This window comes from Colletes latitarsis, chromosome 9 (genome assembly GCF_051014445.1).
Source record: "Colletes latitarsis isolate SP2378_abdomen chromosome 9, iyColLati1, whole genome shotgun sequence".
NCBI lineage: Eukaryota > Metazoa > Arthropoda > Insecta > Hymenoptera > Colletidae > Colletes > Colletes latitarsis.
This window is the reverse complement of record NC_135142.1, coordinates 19,639,458-19,663,189: the sequence shown is the minus strand read 5'-3', so window position 1 is coordinate 19,663,189 and position 23,732 is coordinate 19,639,458. Positions and strand designations below refer to the sequence as shown.

The 23,732-nt window shown below is 33.7% G+C and overlaps 2 protein-coding genes across 3 annotated transcripts in view; both read right to left on the bottom strand.

Annotated features, from left to right (window-relative positions):
• The window catches only part of Fucta (glycoprotein 3-alpha-L-fucosyltransferase A), a 428,362-nt gene that overhangs the window by 234,274 nt on the left and 170,356 nt on the right, over positions 1–23,732 (bottom strand). The window lies entirely within an intron of this gene.
• LOC143345931 (1-phosphatidylinositol 4,5-bisphosphate phosphodiesterase epsilon-1) overlaps positions 1–23,732 on the bottom strand; it is a 210,264-nt gene that overhangs the window by 82,823 nt on the left and 103,709 nt on the right. For both annotated transcript variants that reach the window (XM_076773555.1, XM_076773556.1), the window contains exons 5-7: positions 14,374–14,665; positions 4,904–5,235; positions 2,448–2,593 (exon numbers count right to left, since the gene is read on the bottom strand). In XM_076773555.1, the coding sequence (XP_076629670.1) occupies positions 2,448–2,470 (23 nt within the window). In that variant the 5' untranslated portion in view covers positions 2,471–2,593; positions 4,904–5,235; positions 14,374–14,665. The remainder of the gene's footprint in view (positions 1–2,447; positions 2,594–4,903; positions 5,236–14,373; positions 14,666–23,732) is intronic.

Sequence of the window (23,732 nt, the reverse complement as noted above, 5' to 3'; positions counted from 1 at the left end):
ATTCACACTCTACGATAATTAATGTGTTAAGAATTTAGATTTTACTTTTATATGCAAAAATAAAACTATAGAAGCAGAATAAAAATTTATCCAGTAATCATTTACTATAATATATTGTGCAAGTTTTTTCAATTTTACGAAAGATGGACTTTACAATGCTTCATGAAGAAATAACAACAGAACTTTGAAACTAAAATTCAGAATAATAATTTCAAATATATTTTAAAAGATATGATTTAACAGTAACATAATGTTAAGAATTTAGATTTTACTTTCATATGAAAAAATAAAACTACAGAAGCAAGGAAAAAATTTATCGAGTTATTTATTGCAATATATTATATAAAGAATTTAAAAAAAAATGAAAAATCACAAGGGTTCTTGATGCTTTGAAAAATTTATGACGAATCGAAGGAATAAAATTAAATAGACCGCACAGAGCGATATAAATTCTTCTGAAAAATATTTGTCAATTCCAATGGCGCGCCACACCGGACGCATTGAATATTTAATGTGTCAAAGTTAACGTACGGAGAAATTGTAGCTTTATAAAAAATGTCAAACTGTTTTCCCCCATCCATTGTACGATCACTGAATGGTGAGCCGTTTCACAGTTCGCGTGGCTGTGTTTTTGTTACGCTTTGTTATTGATCGTTCTAACCGTTTAGTTGAAAGGAATTCCTTTCTTTCCATTTCACGAACGATAAACTTGTTGAAACGTCGAGGAGTTTCCATACAGCGATACCAATCTTCGGGAACGTAAATAGTTCAACGACGTACTGCAGAATCTACTCATCCGAAAACCCAAATTGTATGATAAAAAATTATTCCGTTCCATAATTCACGTTGTAATGTTAACAGAGATAAAGCTATTTTTATATTTTAACCAGCACAAGTACTACCAGTAACAGTTTCAATACGCTTGAATAAACACGATGTTGTTTCTTGCGATCTCTTCGATGCTATTGTTTCATTTGAAACATAAAAGAATTTATTTTCATACAGATCGTGAATATAGAGATGGTAATAAGACGCATTTCTTTTGTAAAATACGTCAGAGACTGTTGGTATTTGAAATGGAAGTGCTTTCTACATACATAAACACTATTTGAATACTGTTCTTTTCAAATTTATGTTCGTTTTTATGTTTTTTTTGTTAATAATTTCTTGATAGCTATTTTCTGTATCTAGTTTAATTTTATATTACGTATTATTTTCCTGCTATCGGAATTAATTGAGACAGTGTAACTGAAATAATACCTTGATTAATTACCTAATTGTATTTTACATGAAATGTGATAATTCGATAAATTAAATAACGAGCCTACGTATAGGCGTATAGGAAATGGTTTTAAATGTAGAAATTAATCTCCACGCTTTTCAATGTTAACGACGCGAAGAATGTAGGTTAATTATGTATTTATCAAGTAATTGGTAATTAATTAAACAGCCAATATATTAATTTTGCTTATAATCGTTTCGATTGCATCGTTCGATTAATTTAAATTAAAGCAGTTTTATCGAGCGGATTCGTTTAGAAATTGCTCGAATTAGAAAAGCAATGATCTTTGGATATTAAATTGCATTACAAGAATTTATCTTTGGAGCGTCTTTGTAATATCCTGTCGTTAAAATTGAGACGTCGCGGTACGATATCATCTGTTTTAACTACTTCTAGCTAGTTACTAGATAGTAATATAGACGGGAAATTGATGATATCATATTGTAAGGAGAATGAGAGATAAGCTCCGAGTTAAAGGGAATGTAATGCCACGAATAAGATGAATCAGGATCGAGTAACTTTTGATTGCAAAAGCGGTTATTTCATTCAGAAATTTTGAGATAATTTTCGTCTCTTGGGAATATCAACCAATAAAAAAATATCTTAAAAATCAGAGATTGTCATTTGAGATCCTCAGAAATTGTATTTATAAAAATACAATACAGCTCACAATTTTTTCCAAGGCTGATTATTCTTTTTTATATCTACGATTCACTGTCACACTAACGTTCGTTATATTTTACGAAATTTTACTAAAATCGTTTTTCCTCGAGGACAGAGTGACGCGAGAGAGAATTTTATCGCGCGCTTTCGGTTTATACTCGCACGAAAAATCGTTCGAAAACCAGGATTGAGAACCACAGACTATGAGAAGGGGACTAGAGGAAGATTAACTGGGGAGATAGATGGAGCTTCTTGACCTTGGGGACGTTAAAGGAATTGCTCCTTCCTTTACCAATCTACAGTATTTTCCAAGAAGTTATTACAGGCTCGGAATTGAACCGCGACAATTTTTCAAACGGGTAGGCGAAATTTGATCACCGTTATTTTTCTGGTCCACTTTGAACCTGTTATTGTCAAAGGGTGAACAGTGCATTCTGTTCTATGAGAGCAGAGTAATGGAAACTAGAGTTAAGTATACATGTAGGAGGGAAATGGTGCTTACTTGAGACCGGCAACAATTTCCATGGCTGAGTTGAAGTTTCCGGTATTCCAACAGGTCTGAGCCACTCGGAGAAGGCAGGACAATACTGCTTGTTTTTCTTCTATCGTCGTGCTATTTAGTATCGTGTGGGTGACCCATGAGCTTACCTAATTAACATATAACGATTTCAATGGTTAAAACAATTTTTATAACGAAGGCAATAATAGTATTATATTGTAATCAGTTATAATTTACAATAATAGCAATAGTATATTATTGTAATAATAATATAATATAAATAAATAGCACTGTTTCCAGATATTCTATTCAACGAATGAGCCATACGAAAATGAAACATTTTATGCGTATATTTTTATGTTTCACGAAAAACATAAAGTACACGATAATTTTAATTAAGCTTTCTCATTATACAAATGCATATGGAAAATAAATATGTTATGTTTATATTAGTTTTGCAGCCACGTTATAGGATATACTTTATTTCATTATGTTTTTAGTTAGTGGATAAATATAGAGGAATATTTTCTCTGCAGTCAGTATGCCCGGGCAAAAGTTAATTTGGAAAGCTAAATTGGATGCAAACATATGCTACTTCGATCACGAATCGCATACAAATATTATGAATAAATAATGTGCTTGTTATGCGAGTTTATTTCTATTCGGTAGTGCACGTCTTTCGTGGGAATATAATTATCAAGATATGAATTTCCATATGTCGCGGAGAAGCGTGGCGCATTTCAATTTGTGCTTTGAATGCAAAACGAATGAAACGAAGATTTCGTATAAGAAAATTATGAATTTCGATTTTCATGAACTGATTTTTTTGCATACAAGATGTTGGCTTATAAAGCATAAGAATTGATCAAATTACTACTCTTCAGTAGGTTTGTTTAAAATTTATTTTTACCAATTTTTTTACTTATTTTATGAATTATATTTCTTTGTGTAATACATATATGGAATGTCTAGAAAACACAGTAATTCATTTTTGCACACACATGCAAAATGTGTTCCACTGGTTGATATTAATTCACACACGACGAATCTGAACAAATTTATTGAATCCAATTTTTACCAATGGGTTTTGTTCTTCGAAAAATCAATACAGTTCGTTTCAATTACTTAAAACCATAGGCTTTCCACCATGCATTTCGAAACTGTCTGTTTTAACAAATATAAAAATTTTTTCCCAGACAGGATTTTTTTTATTTTGTCAATGAAATAGATTGACTGTGCCATGGACATGGTAGAATTAAACAATGATGGATATTTTTTTGTTTCTATATGAAATTGCTGCAGTTGTGTGCTTAATACTATCAACTACACTCCTAAAAATCTGTCAGAAAAATTATTAATTAATTTTCGTTTCACAAATTATTGAATTTATTAGCTTTGATTTATTAAATTTAATTTATTAGCTGGAATTTATTGATTAAAACACAAAGTGTCTAGTCTAGTAATTTAGTAGTCATAGATTTATTACAACATTTTGCCCCATTCTCAACTGTACTTCCAAACCAATGTCATTACTTGAAACTTTCCATGGCTCAAAAGTACTGTTAGAAGTCTTAGTTTGTTCTTCTGGAAGAGTTTTCGAAATCCCTGAAGTATTGGGCAAGATTATTATACTTCAACCAACAACTTCTGTAAATCTACTTGCATCAGAGTTTGGACACTTCTTTTACAATGTTTCTGTACCATCTAACATATTGTTACTATTGTTGGTTAAAAATTGTATTATTAAATACGTTGGTTAAAGATCGGATTACTCCAGGTAGGTCTTAGTTGTCTTATTATTTAAGGCTACGAACATCAATAATGATTCTTAAAATGATCATACGTGATTCGTACATTGAACATTCCTATTTCCCCCAACTTAGGAAAGCTTCTTCGTCAGATTTCACCAATTGGCATTTAAATACCACAATCTATCAACTCTAGAAAGATATGCTATTTACCAAACTAAATTATTTAATAATTTTATAATATAATAGTATGTGATGAATGTGTAACATCAGATACATCAAATTTTTACTAAATTAAAATAAATAATTACAATAAAGTTGTTTCAATATTATATAATTTATAATGTCTCGATCGATGTAATTTTAAACGTCCATTCGTGTATAAAATAATTTTATATTAACTCGTGAGAAGTTCATCAGACATTTGCAAAGTCGTGTTGCTAGTGTTTCTCAAAGAAAAGGGTTGAATAATGTTTGCCAGAACGTCGAGTTTCTCAAGCGTAAGATCGTATATGCTATATAATGTATAATGTCTCGATCGATGTAATTTTAAACGTTCATTCGTGTATAAAATAATTTTATATTAACTCATGAGAAGTTCATCAAACATTTGCAAAGTCATGTTGCTAGTGTTTCTCAAAGAAAAGGGTTGAATAATGTTTGTTGGAACGTCGAGTTTCTCAAGCGTAAGATCGAATACGATATATTTACCTCGTTGAACCGATCGATGAGCGTCTGAACGGAAGAGAAAAGGTTGGGAACAGGCCAGTTCGACTCTTCCTCGGTTTGGGTAGAGCTGTTGGCGGTGCTGGGAGCGCTGAAGCTGTGACTCGGCGACGGGGGTGGCCTGGCAGGTGGTTTCTGCGTATTCTGATCTAGTGCCACGTGTCTCAGGTACTCCTGAGGCGGTACCTGGTAGAACAGCTGGTACTCGGTCTCCGTCAACCTGAGCGCCACCTCCTCGGGGAAGTGCAGTAGCTTGTGCAGATCCTCCAGCTCCTCAGAGCTCCGAGGCGGCTGCGGCTGCGGCCGCTTCTCCAGCTCTAATTAAACAATCCGCGCTGGAATTTAATATTCCTCCCCGCGTTATTTTGTTCGTCGCGCGACAAGTTGCACGCCGGACGATTCTTTGGCGTTTCTTTCGAACTAAACGTCTCTCGTTAAAACGAACAAAGAGAACGGAACCGTCGGGAACTTTCAACTACTTTTTTAATGGTTCGAATTGAACGCATGAGAACTCTTAAATAATTATGGTCGCGACGGAAAAGACTGGGCGCTGGGCAACTCGGACGAAGACTGGCGTCCGTTGGGACGGTGGTTTTGGAATTATCGAGCAAAGTTTTTTTTTTCTTTTTGTTGAGTCTAAATAGAGTGGATTTAAAGTGGATCTAATGTAATGGATATAAGACAATACTTAAATTTTAATACTTAAAATTTCTTCGATTGCTCGCGAGTTTCCATGACCTTGCTGCGGTAACTAATAATTTATGATACTATATCGCTAATAGGGTACCATTAGACCTTTTAACGCGCTATGTTTGAATACAATTTCTGATTAATTCATTAATGATCGCCGATGGTGGCGTAACTCATTATTGATAACCGCGGGACTAGGCACTTTCCGATTGTGGTGCATTTGATTGCATAATGGATGACAGTGCATTTCGATTTAAATCATTTTCGATTATCGCAAAATATATTATCGTACGGTCACCGTGTAGTGTTTACTCGTATTTTGTAAATTTGTGGCTTGAATCGTTACTGCGAAACAGCATACGATATATTTGCGAAGAATTATTTTAAATAAATTTTATATTTGTGTATTATTAAATATCTCAGTATCAAATTCAGTTTGCATTCATTATACTACAATTACGAATGGAAAATTGTCACCTTCTCCAGTAAAAATACATTTTGAACCCACCGAATGTCTTTATTTGTTTCTAAATTTATGGCTAGTATCACAAATGTGATTAGATGACAATAGCGATGACACAAAGCTTGATTCATGAACGTAAGTTATTGTCCAAGCTCAGCAATGTCAGAATCTCGAATTCCAGAATTTATGGAATTCTACACTCACGACTCTGACATAAGGGGGATTCAAAATTATGTACTAGGTGTCCATTAAAAAATTTATTCTACGATCGAAACAAAATTTTGGACCACGATGTTTTATTTTAAGATGTTTTATTTTAATTTAATGAATTATCATATTGAGGAAAATGCTTTTAAAATACGTTCGAAACGAAAAATGCACATTGTCTGGAATGTCCAGCGTCCACAAATGGTTGACTCCTTGCCTGATTATCTCGATACGTTTACGGGCCAAGGTGATGCATACGTATTGACTAGCCCGTGACATTCATGTACAGCGATAACTTGGCGTTGAAACATTGAGGCAATTCTTGTCTGACGTTAATCCGATCTGGTAGTTTATACACACGAATGCTTATACGACCAAGGTCTGATACGGTTTGTTCATTTCTTTGAAACGTCAGGATCTTCCTTGTACTGCGTGTATTTTTCTGTCAAAGTTGATAACTGTAAACTATTTGTTCAAGAAATTTGATATTCTTCGCTATAAAAGCATTGCTCAAGATATCGAATATTATAGAGTGTTTATATTACAGAAATTTGAAAGTAGTAAACAGTAATTTAAATTTTGAATTTTGGAAATCAAACACACACACAACTGTTTTAGCATCTCTTTTTTTATAGTGTCTAATTTTTGTGTAGAGATATGAACTAATTAAACAGATTTCTTAAAATGTCAGTGTCTTCCTAGTCCTGCTTTGTTTTTATTGCCAAACTTGATAACTGTAAACTATTTTCTTTATAAAAGCATAGCTTATGATATCGAATATTATCCAGTTTTTATATTACAGAAATTTGAAAGTAGTAATTTAAATTTTGAATTTTAAAAATCAAATACACACGTAACTATTTTAGCATTTTCCTTTTTCAGTGTCTAATTTTTGTCTAGATATATAAACTGATACAAACTTCTAAATTTATTTATGAAAAGAGACGTTTTAAACAGTGTCCTTAAAACGTTATTGCATCGACTGGAGGTAAAATGAAACGGATGCAGTTATAAAAATAGTTTCTCTCGCGTTGTAGTAATTCGGAGAAAAAAAGAAAGCTCGTATATTAAAATGTCATTCGAAGCGTAGCGACAATTTCGAATCTGACCCAGTTCCCTTAAAAATAATTAAGATTGGCGGGACACGTTGGACCAGGCGTGTACGAGCATAATACGTTCACGCGAGGACCTGGAAAATGTGCGAGTGGCATCCATTTGCGGCGACAAGGAGGAGCTTCCGAGTAATTCGACGTATCCGGTGTATTACGAATCGCGTTGTTATTAAAGCAATTCATAAGACGGAGTTGCCTGCATTTACATGAAATATAGCGTCGCGGATTTAATCTTACCATCGTATTTTAAGCGAGCCACTACGTCTTTTCAAACTTCCATAAGACGATAATATTTATCGATAATATAAATTGCTCTTGGAATGGAAAAACAATCGTTGATTTACCATACACTTTAAAAAGGACAAAGCGAAGAAAAATCTGATTAGATGATTCGAGATCTGAAGCCAGATTTACTAGATACAATAGTCCCCTGTTATAAGAAATAATTTCTCCCCGGCTTGTTGAAACAGAACCATCTCCACTGCTGATTATATTCGTTTAAATGGTCTAAGAATTTTTCAGAGCAAAATGAAATAAATGTAAACTCAAAAATTGTGCTTTAATGGGATTTTGAGAAATACATTAATTTGTGTTTAGATAAATGTTTTCTTATGATTTTCGTACCGATTGATTATAGAATTCTCTGTGAGGTCACGAGTAACGCATTTTCAACGATCGTCGAAGAAACAGAGCAGAGCAGAGAGTTGGTAAATTGTTGCAAAAGGTTTGCAGGAGAAACCAGATGATCGATGGCGTGTACTGCATCGTTGGCACGAAACGTTTGCTACCCAAAATTGTTCCGATTCGCTTTCACTACGAACCACCAATTGGTCTTTGCAACGCGACAGCGTTCCTTCTCACAAAGCTACCAGTGTACGCCACTTTTTGGCTTCAAAAGATATCGTGCCGCTCGCCTGCCTACAGTATTCGCCTGACTCAGCGCCCTGCATCTCGTTCCACTCTCAAATTGAAAATAAAATTCAAAGGAAAGCGGTTCGAACTTTGGACACCTTTGATCCACGCTATTTCGAAGAAAAACTATCACATACATTTTCAGAGTTTCTATAGTCGTTGCAAGAAACGTTCTCGAAAAGGTACGCGTATTATACTCGAAATAATTAATAATAAAAATGTTTCGAAACATACTTCCCGAAGATTTTATACTTTAATAAACCGTTTAAAGACTTTTGAACGTAAATTGAATGATTTAAAACAGGTAACTCTAATATCTGATGCACTCGGTGCCCCAAGCGTTATATCGAATCTTCAAGACAGATGAAGACGACCCAATAAACTCATAATTCGTGGAATCCCGGAGGCAACCAGCAGTTAATCAAACTTGAAAACTGTTTGGAATGAACATGTTCGACCAATCATGCCCATGCCTTCTGCTTCGCCAAGAAAACTCAAGAAGATTCGATATATCAATATGATTCAATTCAGGAATACGTTTGCTATAGGTATTCGGCCACCCCTAGGAAAAATATCAATGGAAGATTCCAGAGGCCAAAATAAAACGAAAATCAAGAATATCAATTTCTTGACTGAGGCTTTATTAAAAAGTTATTAACGTTTGAAGTTCCGTCCGTACTGAATTTTTTTCTAGAAAGTGGGTAGGATTTCGGGGGTAGGTCTATTCATAAAAAATTATTATAATTGACACCCGCAACCGAAAATAATTTTTCCAAAACGATTTGAAATTTTTTAATTTTATTGAAAAATTTCACAACTTCTCGAATTTTTTTCTGGAAAGTGGGTAGGATTTCGGGGGTATGTCTATTCACCAAAAATTATTATAATTGACCCCTGCAACTGAAAATAATTTTTTTAGAACGATTAGAAATTTTTCATTTTCGTCGAAAAATTTAGGCACCTACCCCCTGTCGATTTTTTTTAAAAATTCGTTCTTGATTTTTAGTAATTTTGTTTGACGCCCTACAGAAAAGTTGTCTAATACTTTGTTGTAGGTACCAATGAGTACTACTTCAGAAAAAAGTTTCATTAAAATATATTCACAATTGTAGGAGTTATGGCTGTTTGAAAATTGGACCATTTTTATGGGGTTTTTCTCATTTTGCGGGATCAAGGACCAACTTTTCGAATATTTTTGCGATTTTTACATATTCTCCACCAAAATACGCGTAGTTTGCTTTTTTAAACATTAAAATCGTCCAATCCGTTCAGAAGTTATGACGTTTTAAAGATTTGTATGAAAATTCGGGCAGACATTTCTGGTCAGAAATTATATTTTTGGTAAGAAATTTTTTTCTCAAAACTGAGTAGGATTTCGGGGGTATGTCTATTCACCAAAAATGATTGTAATTGACCCCCGCAACCGAAAATAATTTTTCCAAAACGATTTGAAATTTTTTAATTTTATTGAAAAATTTCACACCTTCTCGAATTTTTTTCTAGAAAGTGGGTAAAATTTCAGGGGTATGTCTATTCACCAAAAATGATTGTAATTGACCTCTACAGCCAAAAATATTTTTTTTAGAAAGATTTGAAAAATTTTTTTTTCGTCGAAAAAATTAGGCACCTACCCCCTGTCGATTTTTCTTGAAAATTCGTTCTTCATTTTTAGTATTTTTGTTTGACGCCCTACAGAAAAGTTGCCTAATACTTTTTCGTAGGTACTCATGAGCTCTACTTCAGAAAAAAGTTTCATTGAAATATATTCACTATTGTAGGAGTTATGGCTGTTTGAAGATTAGACCATTTTTATTGGGTTTTTCTCAATTTACGGGGTCAAGGATCAACTTTTCGAATATTTTTGCAATTCCTATATATTCTCCATCAAAATACACGTAGTTTGCTTTTTTAAACATTAAAATCGCCCATTCCGTTCAGAAGTTATGATGTTTTAAATATACGCATGAAATTTCAGTGAAACATATCAACGCTATGGCCAGACATGAAATTTTCGGTAATGAATTTTTTTCTCAAAACTGAGTAGGATTTCGGGGGTATGTCTATTGACCAAAAATGCTTGCAATTGACCCCTGTAACTAGAAATAATTTTTCCAAGACGATTCGAAAGTCTTTTTTTTCACCCAAAACTTTCAGCACTTACCCGATTTTTTTTCTCGAAAGTGGGTAAGATTTCGGGGGTGTATCTATTCACTGAAAATGATTGTAATTGACTCCTGCAACCGAAAATAATTTTTACAAAATTATTTGAAATTTTTGAATTTAATTGTTAATAACTTTTTAAAGGAGCCTCCATTAACAAATTGGTATTCTTGATTGTCGCTTTATTTTGGCCTCTAGAATCCCCCATTAAAATTTTTGCCAGGGGTGGCCGAACACCCTGTATATCACGTCTACCCGATAGTTCTGTTTTCTACAGTAAAAGAAAATAATAAATTTTTATACCGTATATAAATATTTCCATTAATATTAACGATTTTTTCTAATTATAATTTTTGTAATTTTGTAACCATTACGAGACATAATCTATTTAACGAATATAATGGATATAGTGATCACCAGAATAAATTACATAAAACCGAGGCAAGGACCGTATAAATTTGCAACTTCTAAACCAAACGACCCTCTCGAGCATTAAGGAAAAAGTATAAGGCTCTGAATAAAATTTTTCTCCTAACACGATAATCCCTTTCCGCAGGAGTTCGTTTTATAGGAACGCTTTAGCCACTCGACGAGAAACAGTTATCGATAGAACGGAATAGAATTCGTCGCGAGGACAGAACAATAATAATCCAGAGAATTTAAGTCCAGGAAACGCGTGGGTCACGTAGTTGATTCTACTCTAATTCGTCGATCGATGTAATTACCAGTAAGAAACTTCCAAGTTATGCGACTAAAATGTGCTGGAGTTCGAACATGAACCACGTTTGATCTGCGTATCAAACCAGTAACGTGAAACGTGTTATAATAATTTAGTTCCATTGCCAAGAACCGTCTGTAATTATTACTAGTTGGCATGGGTGAAACGATGATCCAATAAATTAATTTCGAATATCACAGCTCGCATATTGCATGAATATCGATGACGATATCGAGTCCACCGACGATTGTTATGAAACTTTACTATCTCGGTTTCCATAAATTTTTCCTAGTCTGAATCGGTACTGGACGTTTACCTACAAGTGGGTGATAATTTAGGATAGAATTTTAACTCGCAGTGTCGAGTTTATGTTCTCGTAAAGTGTTGCGTTTAGCGGGCTCGTCGATGAATTTTATATTTTGAATCGTGGCCAAGAACGAAGTAACTAGGATGAGTGTAAAACGTCTAGGATTATTTAATATAGACTTTTTCACATTTCAGACTATCTATTATCAATTATATTCGATGTTAAATCTCTACATTAATGTAACTGATCACTCTAATCAAGTCATCTTCGTTTACAATTAAGTATATCGACTCATTATACCTTCTATCTATATCTATTCTCCACAAATCGACAGATTTTCGAAAAATTTTCTGGTAGCATTCACTTAATAAGAAATTAATAAAAAAATCGAAAAATCGTATACATATAAGCACTGCCCTCATTATTTCTCTAATTATTCATTTCATGTTCGTAAGTGTCAATGTACAGACAATATTTGTATGAAATATAAATACTTGAAGACGACTTAAAAATAAAAATAGTTTACAGTTTCGGGTTTCCAAAAATATTGTAAACAAGTACAAGTTTTTCGTAAAAATCTTTGACAGTTTTCAAAGTAGGATTAGAGTGTCAAACCTAGGCTAGATTCTTCTCTTTTGCTTTATAAAAATCGATGTGTAGGGAAAATTTCGAAATAAATGAAATATCTATCTTAGATATAGCCCTAAGAGAACACGCATAAAAATCAGAGGTGACATTTAAACGCGTGAGAGTTGAAAGAATTAATATGCAAGATATTCAATTTTAATGAAACACGCTTGGAATATGTGTTTGAAACGACTGGTAACAATGTGTACTTGTTAAGTTGTCGTTTTGTCTTCATAAATTTCAACGACAGTTAATCTATAAATTTCGCGAAACGTCAGAGACGAAACGATCATTGTTAAATGAAATTGTATTCAAACTCGGGAAACAACGAGTGTAACGGAACAGAAGGGCGTAAATATGATTAATGATTCGTGCCGTAGCATACTGCAGTCGCAATGGCATATTGCAAGAACTGGTGCACTGATGAAATTTCACGGACGTCATATAAACAAGATAGAGGAAGGAAAGGAAACTTTTTCAATCGAAGGCCGTCCAGTCGCGACCACCATGAATTTTCATTTGTTTTCGCATCCCCGTGGACGAAAGGACGTCGAATGAGTGACATTTTGCGCGGCGACGGCGCAAGGGCGGTTTCCGTTAAATTATTACGCTCGTAGGAGACGTCTATTCGCTTAAAAAAATTTATGTCACGGTTGCTAAAACTTCAAACCGTGTATTATGCGCGCGTAGCATTTTTTAATACGAAATGAAAACATTGATGAAAGAAAAATTAAAAGTAACAGTAACGAAATTACGTATTCTGCAATCGTATAAAATATAGAATGGAAAGAGAAAAATGGTTCTGAAATTATTTTTTACACTCACGGTTAAATTTGAAAATGTAATCAAGTTTTTTATGCTTAATAGAAATTGTGAATTTTAATCTTCTTTTGATAATTTAGGAGATATAGGTCGAGAACCAAGAACAGATTTCTTATTCTTGAAATCAGCAAATAGTGAACGTATTTTTCTGTTACGAAACGGTTCTTGTTTTTAGGAACGAATTAAAAAATTCTTTTTTGATGTTAATTAAATTTCTACACACTTTTCTTCGCATTTGCATGCACAAAAGAACAATGAAAAATCTGACCCATATTATCGTTGTAATAAATTCTTGAAAAGTCAGAGATGAAAAGGTAATTTTTTCAGAATTTTTAAAATACTTTAACGCGTTGAAAACCTTAATTGGATTTACAAGAATTTTATATATTTAAAATAAAAATACAAAAAGAACTGGATAAGAGAGGGGACAATACCTGTCGATTATATTCGATTATTATTTTCAGGAAAGTAAAATTAAATAAATGTCGTCTATCTTTACTTCAAAATATTAAAGGCAAATTTTCCAACCGTATTATCGACGAACGTGAGATTATTAATGTGGCGATAAAAGCACTTTGATAACTGAATTTACTGCAAGTGTTACTAAATAAGGCCACAATAAAGTATATCATTATAGAATTCACGTGCTCTAATTTAAAGGAAATGTACAACAGAACAATAAAGGTTTCATTATATTTTCTGAGTTATTGTATGAGTTCATCTAACCGCTTTTCAACTTTTTGTTTGTTTATTGTAGTATGCTGTAGTATAAATTATGGAGTTTGCAGGTTTAATTCGAATATTAACACCATTTTGTGTAAGACATATTTATCAATAGTATTAATATTTTTAAAATTTCTAAACGAAATTATAGCAATATAGCTGACACAAATATTCCTTATTACCTTCGATATATATATAGTTAAAGATGGTGCATAATTTCTATTTCTAGATCGTAAAAACACCTCGTCGATTCGCGAGGATTCAAGTGGACTTTCACAATATCGTTTCACTAAAGACGCACTTACTCTCTGTCTGTTCGAACAAGCGATAAACATTTTATACGCGTAATTGCAAGATCAAAGCAAAGTAGAACTGGGAAGCTATTATTGGACACACGTGCAGACGCAAGGTTAGGAAATGGGATCTTGGTTGCTGCCCAACGCGTAACAAAAACTTTACGGTTTTTCGATTTTGCTCGATATCTTCTAAAAATATATAATTTCTCGTGAGAACAAACTCGACAATATAATAATGTCATAATTATAGATTGAATAAAATGACTATAATTTCATTCTATGATATATTAATTATTGTATGACGCGTGAAAATTTTTCTTTAATTGTATTTTTCTTTAGACGCGTCTTTATTGATTTCGACTTTGCTCCTTGGGATGCCTGAAACGTTTTGGAGATGCGATAAAATGTACGGACAAACCTTATCAGGTAATGGTTCGGCCACGTGGGGTGGAGGTAGCGGAAGTGGCTGTACTATTCGCCGTTGGCGGTGATGGAAACGGCGTTTCCACCCAAAGGTGGAATCGCCACTGCTCACCGTTGAAATCAGCCCGACGACAACGACGGGTAATCCCCACCTAGTTTTGCAGCCTGCATCAGGATGGCTCCATTGACCTCTATTCGGCAGGATCACTAAGACAGTTTTCACCTTCCTTCTTATCCTTTCCCTTCCTTCTTTTGTCTTTCAACGATCCCCGAGCCCCTTCGTCAACCTGAAAGTCCAACCATCAAAGTGGCTTAGTAACTTACTCCGAAACTAGCTATACACAGAGCAGTGAGTAAAGGATAAAAATTTGATTAGAGGGTTTTAGATTAGAGCTTTCGAGAATTACGATAGACGAACGATATTTAACAAGCGTCGATTTTCACGAAACTTTGCACAGTTTTTATTCGATTAGTTAAGAACTTTATCTTAAATCGATTTAAGAAAGAAACTACCCTTGTCATCTCAGTAACACCCTTTATTTAGGTGCTCAAAACTCGTACACTAGGAAATATATTGTAAAAGATTTAAATAAATATTGTATCATTTCTGGAGGCCTGTTTATAATGTAGAATAAATTTTAATTTTTGCGGTTTAAATCAACTAGAGAAAAAAACAACCCTTCTCATTTCAGTAACACCCTTTATTTAGGTGCTCAAAACTCGTACACTAGGAAACATATTGTAAAAGATTTAAATAAATATTGTATCGTTTCTGGAGGTCTATTTGGTTAAATTTTAATTTTTCTGACAAAATTATTTTTTGGGAAGTCGTTTTGTGGAACCTTCCGTGTCGCAGCGTTCAAGAGTACCCTGGATCCTATAACCTCCTTGTTCCGAAGATCATGATCGTCTACCTCTTGACGCATCACTGCCAGAGGGTTATTAGACTGGGAATAACTAGACCCCTCATCGTTATTCGAGTCATAAAGAAACTGGTTTAGGAGACCCATTCGACTCAAGTATGCAGTTAAAGAAGTTTACTCTTGGGTCCTTTTTACTGACAGAATCTATGGACGGCTTCCCTACGGACGGTGACCCTTTGTTTATCAAACCAGACGAAATATTCTGGATAAACGCCAATTTAAAAATCGTTTCCGAATTATAGGTCATAAAATATAGAAGGTACCCTGGGTGGATCTTCCGTCAAACTGCGAGAACTTAATCTAGAGGTCGAAAGGAGGAAGAAATATCGTATAAAGTTTGCGAATTATGTCTCCTAGATTATTAAAAATATTTTTAGCGAGTATCACTTAATAGATCTTCCAATTTAAAATCATTCGATTCTGTTTTAAGTATCTAATTGTTTATAAGAATTTCTATTTTTTGTTCGTTTCGATTACTTAGAAGAATTTTCAGTCGAAAAATGAATTTGCAATATTATAAGAGTCAGCCTCGGAACCTAATTGACGTCGATATGTTTCATACCGTTCAATGTATCAAATTGGCATTCTGTATGATACAGTGGAACAAAGCACTATTGTCTTCGCATTACGCATTGTATGAAACATCATTTCTCAATACATTACTCTAATGTATTGTTACATGCAGAAAATTCTATAATTTCCAGGCTAGCGATCGTTTGTCAATAAACGTAATCGATACGAGCTTGAATTTAGACGTGAACAATTATATTTATGCATTTTCTTTTGGTTTAATAATGTTGTTAATTATTTAGTTTTTATAGTGTTGGAGAACAAGCAGCATGAAAACTATAAATTTATAATTGTATCAGTATTCAAGTAACTATCTATATTTCACACCCTTAATTAATTTTGTATCAGTGATTTAAATAAAATAAATATTACTTGTATAATGTATACAAATGACTGTATCTAACTATAAATGTGGCAGATACAAGGGAGGGAGAGAATTACACCCCCACCATTGACCAAAAAATCTTTTCTTTGAATTTTCTTCGTTTCAAGCATTTTAGAATTTTTTAATCGATTCACAAATTTTGGATAACGATCAGAAGTCTAATATTTCCATTTCTATTTATAATTTCTAAGACTGGAACTCTTGGATCCTCAAGTTCTCGATCGACGAATTAAAATAATAATTCATAATTTATTTGTCACAATATAAAACCCTTTTAAATGCAAGGATTTTATTACCTGCTCCCTTAATTACGCCATTACTATTATCCTTGCATTTGGATGAAAAAGACGTTAGGCGAAATATGTTAGCATCAATTAAATTATTGCCATAACCGTTTACGTGAATTCGATTCCGTTTTGGCATATCGATGCAATATCCTGATACGAAACTCCATTACGGAATTGTATTCATTTGAATACATAGGGTGACATAAAATTACGTAACACCGTAAAAGGAACAAGCCATAACTGTTCCGCGAATGTGTTCAGAAAATTGTGCGGGTGTACGTCCTACACAGAACAGGTTGGTACATTTGGGTACAGCTACTAGGAACTTTTAGCAAGTGCAGTCACGTTAATCCTTAAAGCGACGACGGCCTTAGCAGAGTTAGCTGCAAATTGTCAACGACAAAACGTGTTAATTTGCACTACTGCAGCGGTGAATTTAACGACTCTTTGAGAAGCAATGTTAATTTCTGTTCCGTCGTTCTTTTTGTATTAATCATTCGCCAGTGACCCTTTTAGCAGTAATAATTGCATATGGTTGCCTTTAAAATTCTTAACAGAAAATATTGCAACGATAAAGAAGCTTCTAACATTGTTGTGGATTGGAATAAACGATTGAATACAGAAAGATTAATCCAGTATTTTTTATAACCCATGAAAGCGTTTGAAAAGAACCAAACTAGTTTATCCACTTTTACGTTGCTCTCAATTTATAGGGCGTTCCGTGTGTTGGTAACTTGTACCTGTGCTTACCTTCGCGAGGGGTGCCCAATATAACATCGTCGTATCTTGATTCTCGATACAAGCTTGTAAACGTCCGGACCTCTACAAGATTGCATCGAGAAACAAAGTGGTCGCGTTGAAGACCTCTCGCGAAAATGAGCACGTAGAAGCTACTAAAATCTAAAACACGCAACTCCCCATACTTCGAAAACATGCTCGAATCGAACATGCATTTGTAAACTTCTCATTAGTTCTGTGTAAACAATTTTCAAGTGGATCGAAGATAAAAGAGTGTACAGTTGGATAAACAAATATTATATAGAGTTAAAAATCCATATTTCTATTTGTTCTTTCCATTCGAATATTTTAGTAATCATAAATAAATCACATATTGAAAGCAAATAAAAAGTTTAATCCAGTGGGTTTTGTGTAAGTCTTTCTTTATAAGTATCGAACGTATCGTTGCCATTATTTTACTGTATCACGCGACTGTGATACGAAATTATTTAACACTAAACCTACCGCAACCTGTCAAATGACCATTTTTAAAATTTACTTCAGAATTTCTAACATACAATGTTATTTTAGTACCATTTAACTTCACGACTTTTCTTATAGTATACGTGCAATGAATTTTATAATATTCACTTCTATTCTTATTGTTTGTTTCCTGAGAAATATATGTAGTCCGTTTTGCCTATCATGGTGATGTAAATAGGAAATCTATAGCAAAATGGAAACAACAGAATCTTCAGTTTTCACAGTCTAAGAATGCGTATTAAAAATACTAAAACTTTAGAAGCGTACATTTTCAAAACTACTAGGATTTTATTAATTATTAAGCTATTATCAGAAGCGGCAAAGCCTCCCCTTTAAAATGGTTTTTGGTTTTTGTCGATCGGACTTTCCGTTTTCGAGATATCGTAATTTATGTAAAAGGTTATTTTTTTTAATTCGACTGTCTCACTGTCCGGCTCGCGTATAATAGCCTATTAAGCGTATTAAAAACACTAAAACTTTAGACGCGTGCAGTTCCGAAACTACTAGTGTTTTATCCATTATTCGACCATCGTTGGAAGCGGTAAACCATCCCCTTTAAAACGGTTTTTGGTTTTTGTCAATCGGACTTTCCGTTTTCGAGATATCGTAATTTATGTAAAAGGGTATTTTTCTTAATTTGACTATCTCTGTCTCCGTCTGACGCGTCGCGTCGTACCTCTTTGTCACGCGTGAGTCGAGACAGTCACGTGACTAGGAAGTCGTAGTATTTCCAAGAATTTACTACGCACTGTTTACTTTCTACGCGCGCGGGGGATGAATGAACTCGCGCGAGCGCAACAAAAACGTAAACAAACTTCGGACTCTTATATCTCCGTAACTAGCCACCGAAACGACTTGAAACTAAAATCGCTATATCTCCGGAACTAATAACGCTATCGACTCACACAAACGCTCATTTTAAAGGACATTTCATTCTCCATCCAATGTATATATCATCCATTACAATTTATGATATCTTCTATGTTTATTTTGACATTTACTTTGACGCTATATATCCAAAGAAGTTTCAGTTCGTATTGATTGTATGAAAAACTATTTCGTGGTAGTGATATCTTTTATATTTGCAATAGTTTCTATAATTTCTATTAATCATACGACTGATAGGCGATAAAACTGGATTACAAATTGTGTATGTAATTGAAAATGAATTTAAATTTGAATTGATATCCAATGAACATTTCCAATAATTTTCTGTTTCCGAAAACTTGAAATCCCGTCGATGGACGGTGCGGCTTTAAAGTTTAAAGCGATCTACCTTAGAGAAGCACTGGTCTATTTAAACGAATGAGGAATGTGTCTAAAATTACTGTTCGATTGGGAAGGATTGTTGCGGATAGAATCAATCGTGTGATTTCTCGAATTCAGCATTCACCTCAGAATAAGTTTCAGATGATTCATCAGGTCCGTTTAGCTGGGCACGAAGGCCGCTCCAGTTTCTTAGCGAGAATCGGAGATTAAAGTAACGAGCGCGCAAGGTTTCGATTGATTCATCTCTTGTGTTCGACGAACATCTCTTTATGTCTTTTTACCTTGAGATAATCGGAGAAACACCTTCTAGAGATAATTTAATCAAAGTAATTATCCAAAAAATTTTACATACATCCTACAAATTTTCAAATATGTTTTTCTCGATAACAGTAAGTGTTAGGAAAAATTTTATTCAACATTTTCTACTACCATTACTGGAACATTTTGCATTTCAATGAAATATATTGAACATAGAAACAGACGAATAATACAAATTCGTTAATGATAAATAAAATTCTTTTGGAAGGACCATAAATTAGTTAAGCAGATGTTATTCTAAGATGCAACGTTCATTAACCGAAGGAAAGGCAAGTCGCAAGAAACTAATTTGTACGACGGTATCAAAAAAAACCTCGAGACACTTTGCAGATGTTTTCGCGTCGCAAAAGTCGGATGGACACGTTTGGCAACACTTTAGAGAACGTGTTCTTAAAAACGAAAGAACATGTTTTTCGTAACTCTTCATATTCAACAGTGTTTTATGTCAGTCGACGAGTCGAGGGAGCCAGAAATTAGAAAACTCCGCTCGACTACTCTAAAAACCTAGCTTGCTTTTCCTCGGATATTTTCCATCCCGTTTCGTGACTTCTCATTTGCATTTCCTTTTCTTTGACCTGCCTTACGTACACCTGCACCTTGTCATAATACCTTTCAACAGCTTCGCTAAGTAACCAATCCCTGACTGACCGCGCCCAATTCTTCCCTTGTTACTCCGATTCCTCCATATCAAAGCTTTGTTGTAACAGCTGAAACGAACGATCGCCAAATATTCTCCGATTCTCGAAGACCTTACACCTTTTTATCGATGAAGTATTTCTTGGTTTCTTAATAATCCTTTCTATTTCTCTGCATAATTTGAAAGATTTGAATTAGCAACGCGTTCTCTTTGGTATTTTTTTAACAGTGCATAGGAAGACAGTTTATATCGTTTTCCGTAAATAAATAAAGACAAATAAATTGTTGTCTTTGTTTGGCTACTCAAGAATCAGGAGAGAACCTTTGGAACACTTCAAGATGTCACAAAAGCGTTCTACGTAGTTCTAGATCCGAGAATAAATTCCCTAGATGATTCGATTCGAAATAGTGACAATTTAAAATTTAATGCGCAATCCTCTCTCTGGCGTTTCTGTTCCCTTTTCGGTTAACATCGAAATTATTTTAGGCACGGTGAATTATTCTCGCGAATCTCAACAGTATGTTATAATAGTTGGTTAAGTTTAGAGTTGCACAAAATGGAGATAAAAATAACTAGAGATTCCTTTTTAACGAAAGGAATTTTTAAGAAGCTGAAATAAATATAAAATCAACATAACGAGCGACAAATTAAATTTCAGTAATAATGAATTTACCACAAGGAAATATAATTTACTCAGAAAATAGATTTAGAATTTATCGGAACAGTTTAGTTCCAGTTTCGAAATTACTTGTAATAGTTTTTAAAGCGTTCGTAGTATTTAAAACTGCTTTGCAATGGAATTGATTCTCCTTTGTGCTTTTTTTCAGAAGTGGTAAGAGTTTGAAGGTGGTTAGAGATACCGGGACCAGATATTTCCATCGAAACCCTCTTTGTTTGCTTCCACTTCGGCAAGCGGTCAACTGGAAACACTAAAGACGATCTTAAACACTGTGTAACGACTGTCCGTCGCTTTAACGCGGTGGCTTTAATTTCAGAGAAGAGAAAAGAGACTGGGAATGCAATTTCGCGTCTGTCCACATAAGGTGGACAGGGATATGATCTGCATAGCATTGGAGACCGACCTTTTGTTCGCTAAAGGAAATTATTTATTCTCTATTTCTCGGAAAATTAATTCGAAAGCCTGGCTTTATTCTATAATCTCTATGAATTTAAACATTTCATTTTATAAAGATAATATTTCAAATATATTTTTACATAATTAACAATTCATCCATTCATACATGGATTTCCCTTTTACGATTTTCAAACGATGAGATATTATATTTACAACTTAATAATTTTTTTCTACGGGTTGTTCACATACAATTGTACTATACTAAAAAGTTTCGAAAGAGTTATTATACGTTAGACTTAGTTTGATACGTGGTCTAATTTAATTTGGATTATGTATATTTTTATCTACAATATATCAGTTATTTGTTGGCTTTGCGCCAACGATAAACTTATCGATGGACCATTTAAGTTCCAGGGAATCGCCATTTTTATCTCATGCTCAAACTGAGTCTGAGGACGAACACTCGAGAGAGATATATCCACGTAGAATAACTCAAAATATTCGCCACCAGACGACCTCTTATAAGATCGTTAATTCGCTGCTGAAGATTTTACTTAAGCACTTTAAAAGTAAAGTCGGTCAAACTCTAAATACGTCTAAGACAAGGTTTGCAGGATCAGCATGACTAGCATCAACAAAAAGGCCTAGAAAGAATGACCAATTATTCTTGAAATTATTTCTATTGGACGCTTCAAATTCGGAACCAATCTTCTGAATTATTGGAAACAATATTCCAGAATTTGTAAAACAAAAAATATTTCTATGTGAAAGCTTGTGGAAATTGAAATTAAAATAAACATAAATTTAATCACTTTGACTCAAATTCGAGAATCTTTAGTCTGAGAACGGAAAATAAGAAAATATATGTAATATAAAAAATATAGGAAATTAAAGATTATATTGTTACGATACCATTACAAATTGTAATAATTCTGTATTATAACTTGTTCTGAGAATGATTCAAAGTTTCATGCGAGAAAAGAAATTCTGTTTAATATTGCAAACGTCGACTACTTGATATCCTTTCAGTAGCATGTTTCTTCAAATGAAATATAGTATACTTCATCTTTCTCATCTTCTGAATACATGATACACGCTACTTTCTATGACACGTATAAAAAGATTCTTTTGTTGCAAAGTGATAAAGCATGAAATATCACAGGCATTTCATTTTCGACTTAAAAAGACACTGATTATACCTTGCGGCTATTCCATAGCTATGACTTTTCACCACATTAATTCCTTTCATATATCCTAACCACGAAATGAAAATAATTACTATCATTAACTTAAGATTCCGTAACTGCTGAGATTATATGAGATGACATTGAACATTTATATTGTTTGTTTAAATAACGATAAACTCTAAAATAAGCTTTCGTTAAAATCTTTGGAACTCGATTCACGTCATACTTAAGAGTTTTAAAGAGGTCAAAAGTGTTACAATATTTTATACTCAAATTAAATTTTTAAAGTTTTATTATATTTAATCTTTTCCCTCTTGTGTTAAAGTAGAATAAAAAGTAAATTTCTTTTCAATCACAAACTAAGTCTTAATTAAACTTTTCAACAAATTAAGTTAGCTAACAATCTATAATTTAAGCAATACAGATACAAATTTTTAAATAATCCTAATCAAATATTTTTCACTTCTTTCAGAAATATATTCGTGTCATTAATAAATTATATTTTAAATTCGAACTATTACAAGTTTTGATATTAGTTATTTTACTTGCTACTGAAATTTTCAGTCTCACAGACTGCATATATTTTGTCATGGAAAAGTAACTCGATATTAAAATTTGTTAGAAGACGCCACGATTAATCCATTTAAGGTATAGTTTGCGATAAAAATTAAGGTCAGTTACGAGGGATACACGATTAATATATACCGTCGGTGCAGCTTGCATGCACCAGATAAGTTATCAAAATGAACAGAGAAGAAAAGTAAAATAATTCCTCGGTATTCCATTTAAGCTCATTTTATACCAAAGAAGTTTATCTCGTTTACACTTGGTACGGTATACGATATTGTACCGCGTCTTGTTTTTCCGCCACAGATTTTATGAAAGCAGCAAGCGTGCATTGGCAAGGAAAACCCTGAGGAGGTGGAGAATGTTCAGCAACTTTTCAAGTTTATTAGTCTCGAGGGTGGTGCTCGGGTTCTTATTGAAACAAAGTTCTAGCATCGTTGACTAATTGGAGGACATGTTTCTTCCGTACCCAACTGCGCCGATTCTTCAGACTTGCACGCGCTCTTGTAATAAATACATTAGTTTACCAATGTTATCTCGAAAGGGTTCTTCGTTCCACGACTCGAAGAAAAATCGATTGCTTCGAATTCTCTTGAAATTTCAAAGATTTTTATATCGAGACTAAAACAAAGCTGAATTGTTTACGCGTTATTCGGATTGAAAATCTCGTGTCGGATCAGAGCTTTCCCGAAAGAAACGAGACACACCGAAAGTATGTCAGGCAAACCTTCGTTCCACGTAGTCAAGGTAACGTGCACAGAATAAATCATTTCTTAATATAAATTTAAATTCGTACATTATTCGTTGTATCTTCGGTGAAAAAATTGCCTACGATTTACATAAGTTTCCACGACGAAAACGAGTCTAAACTATTTT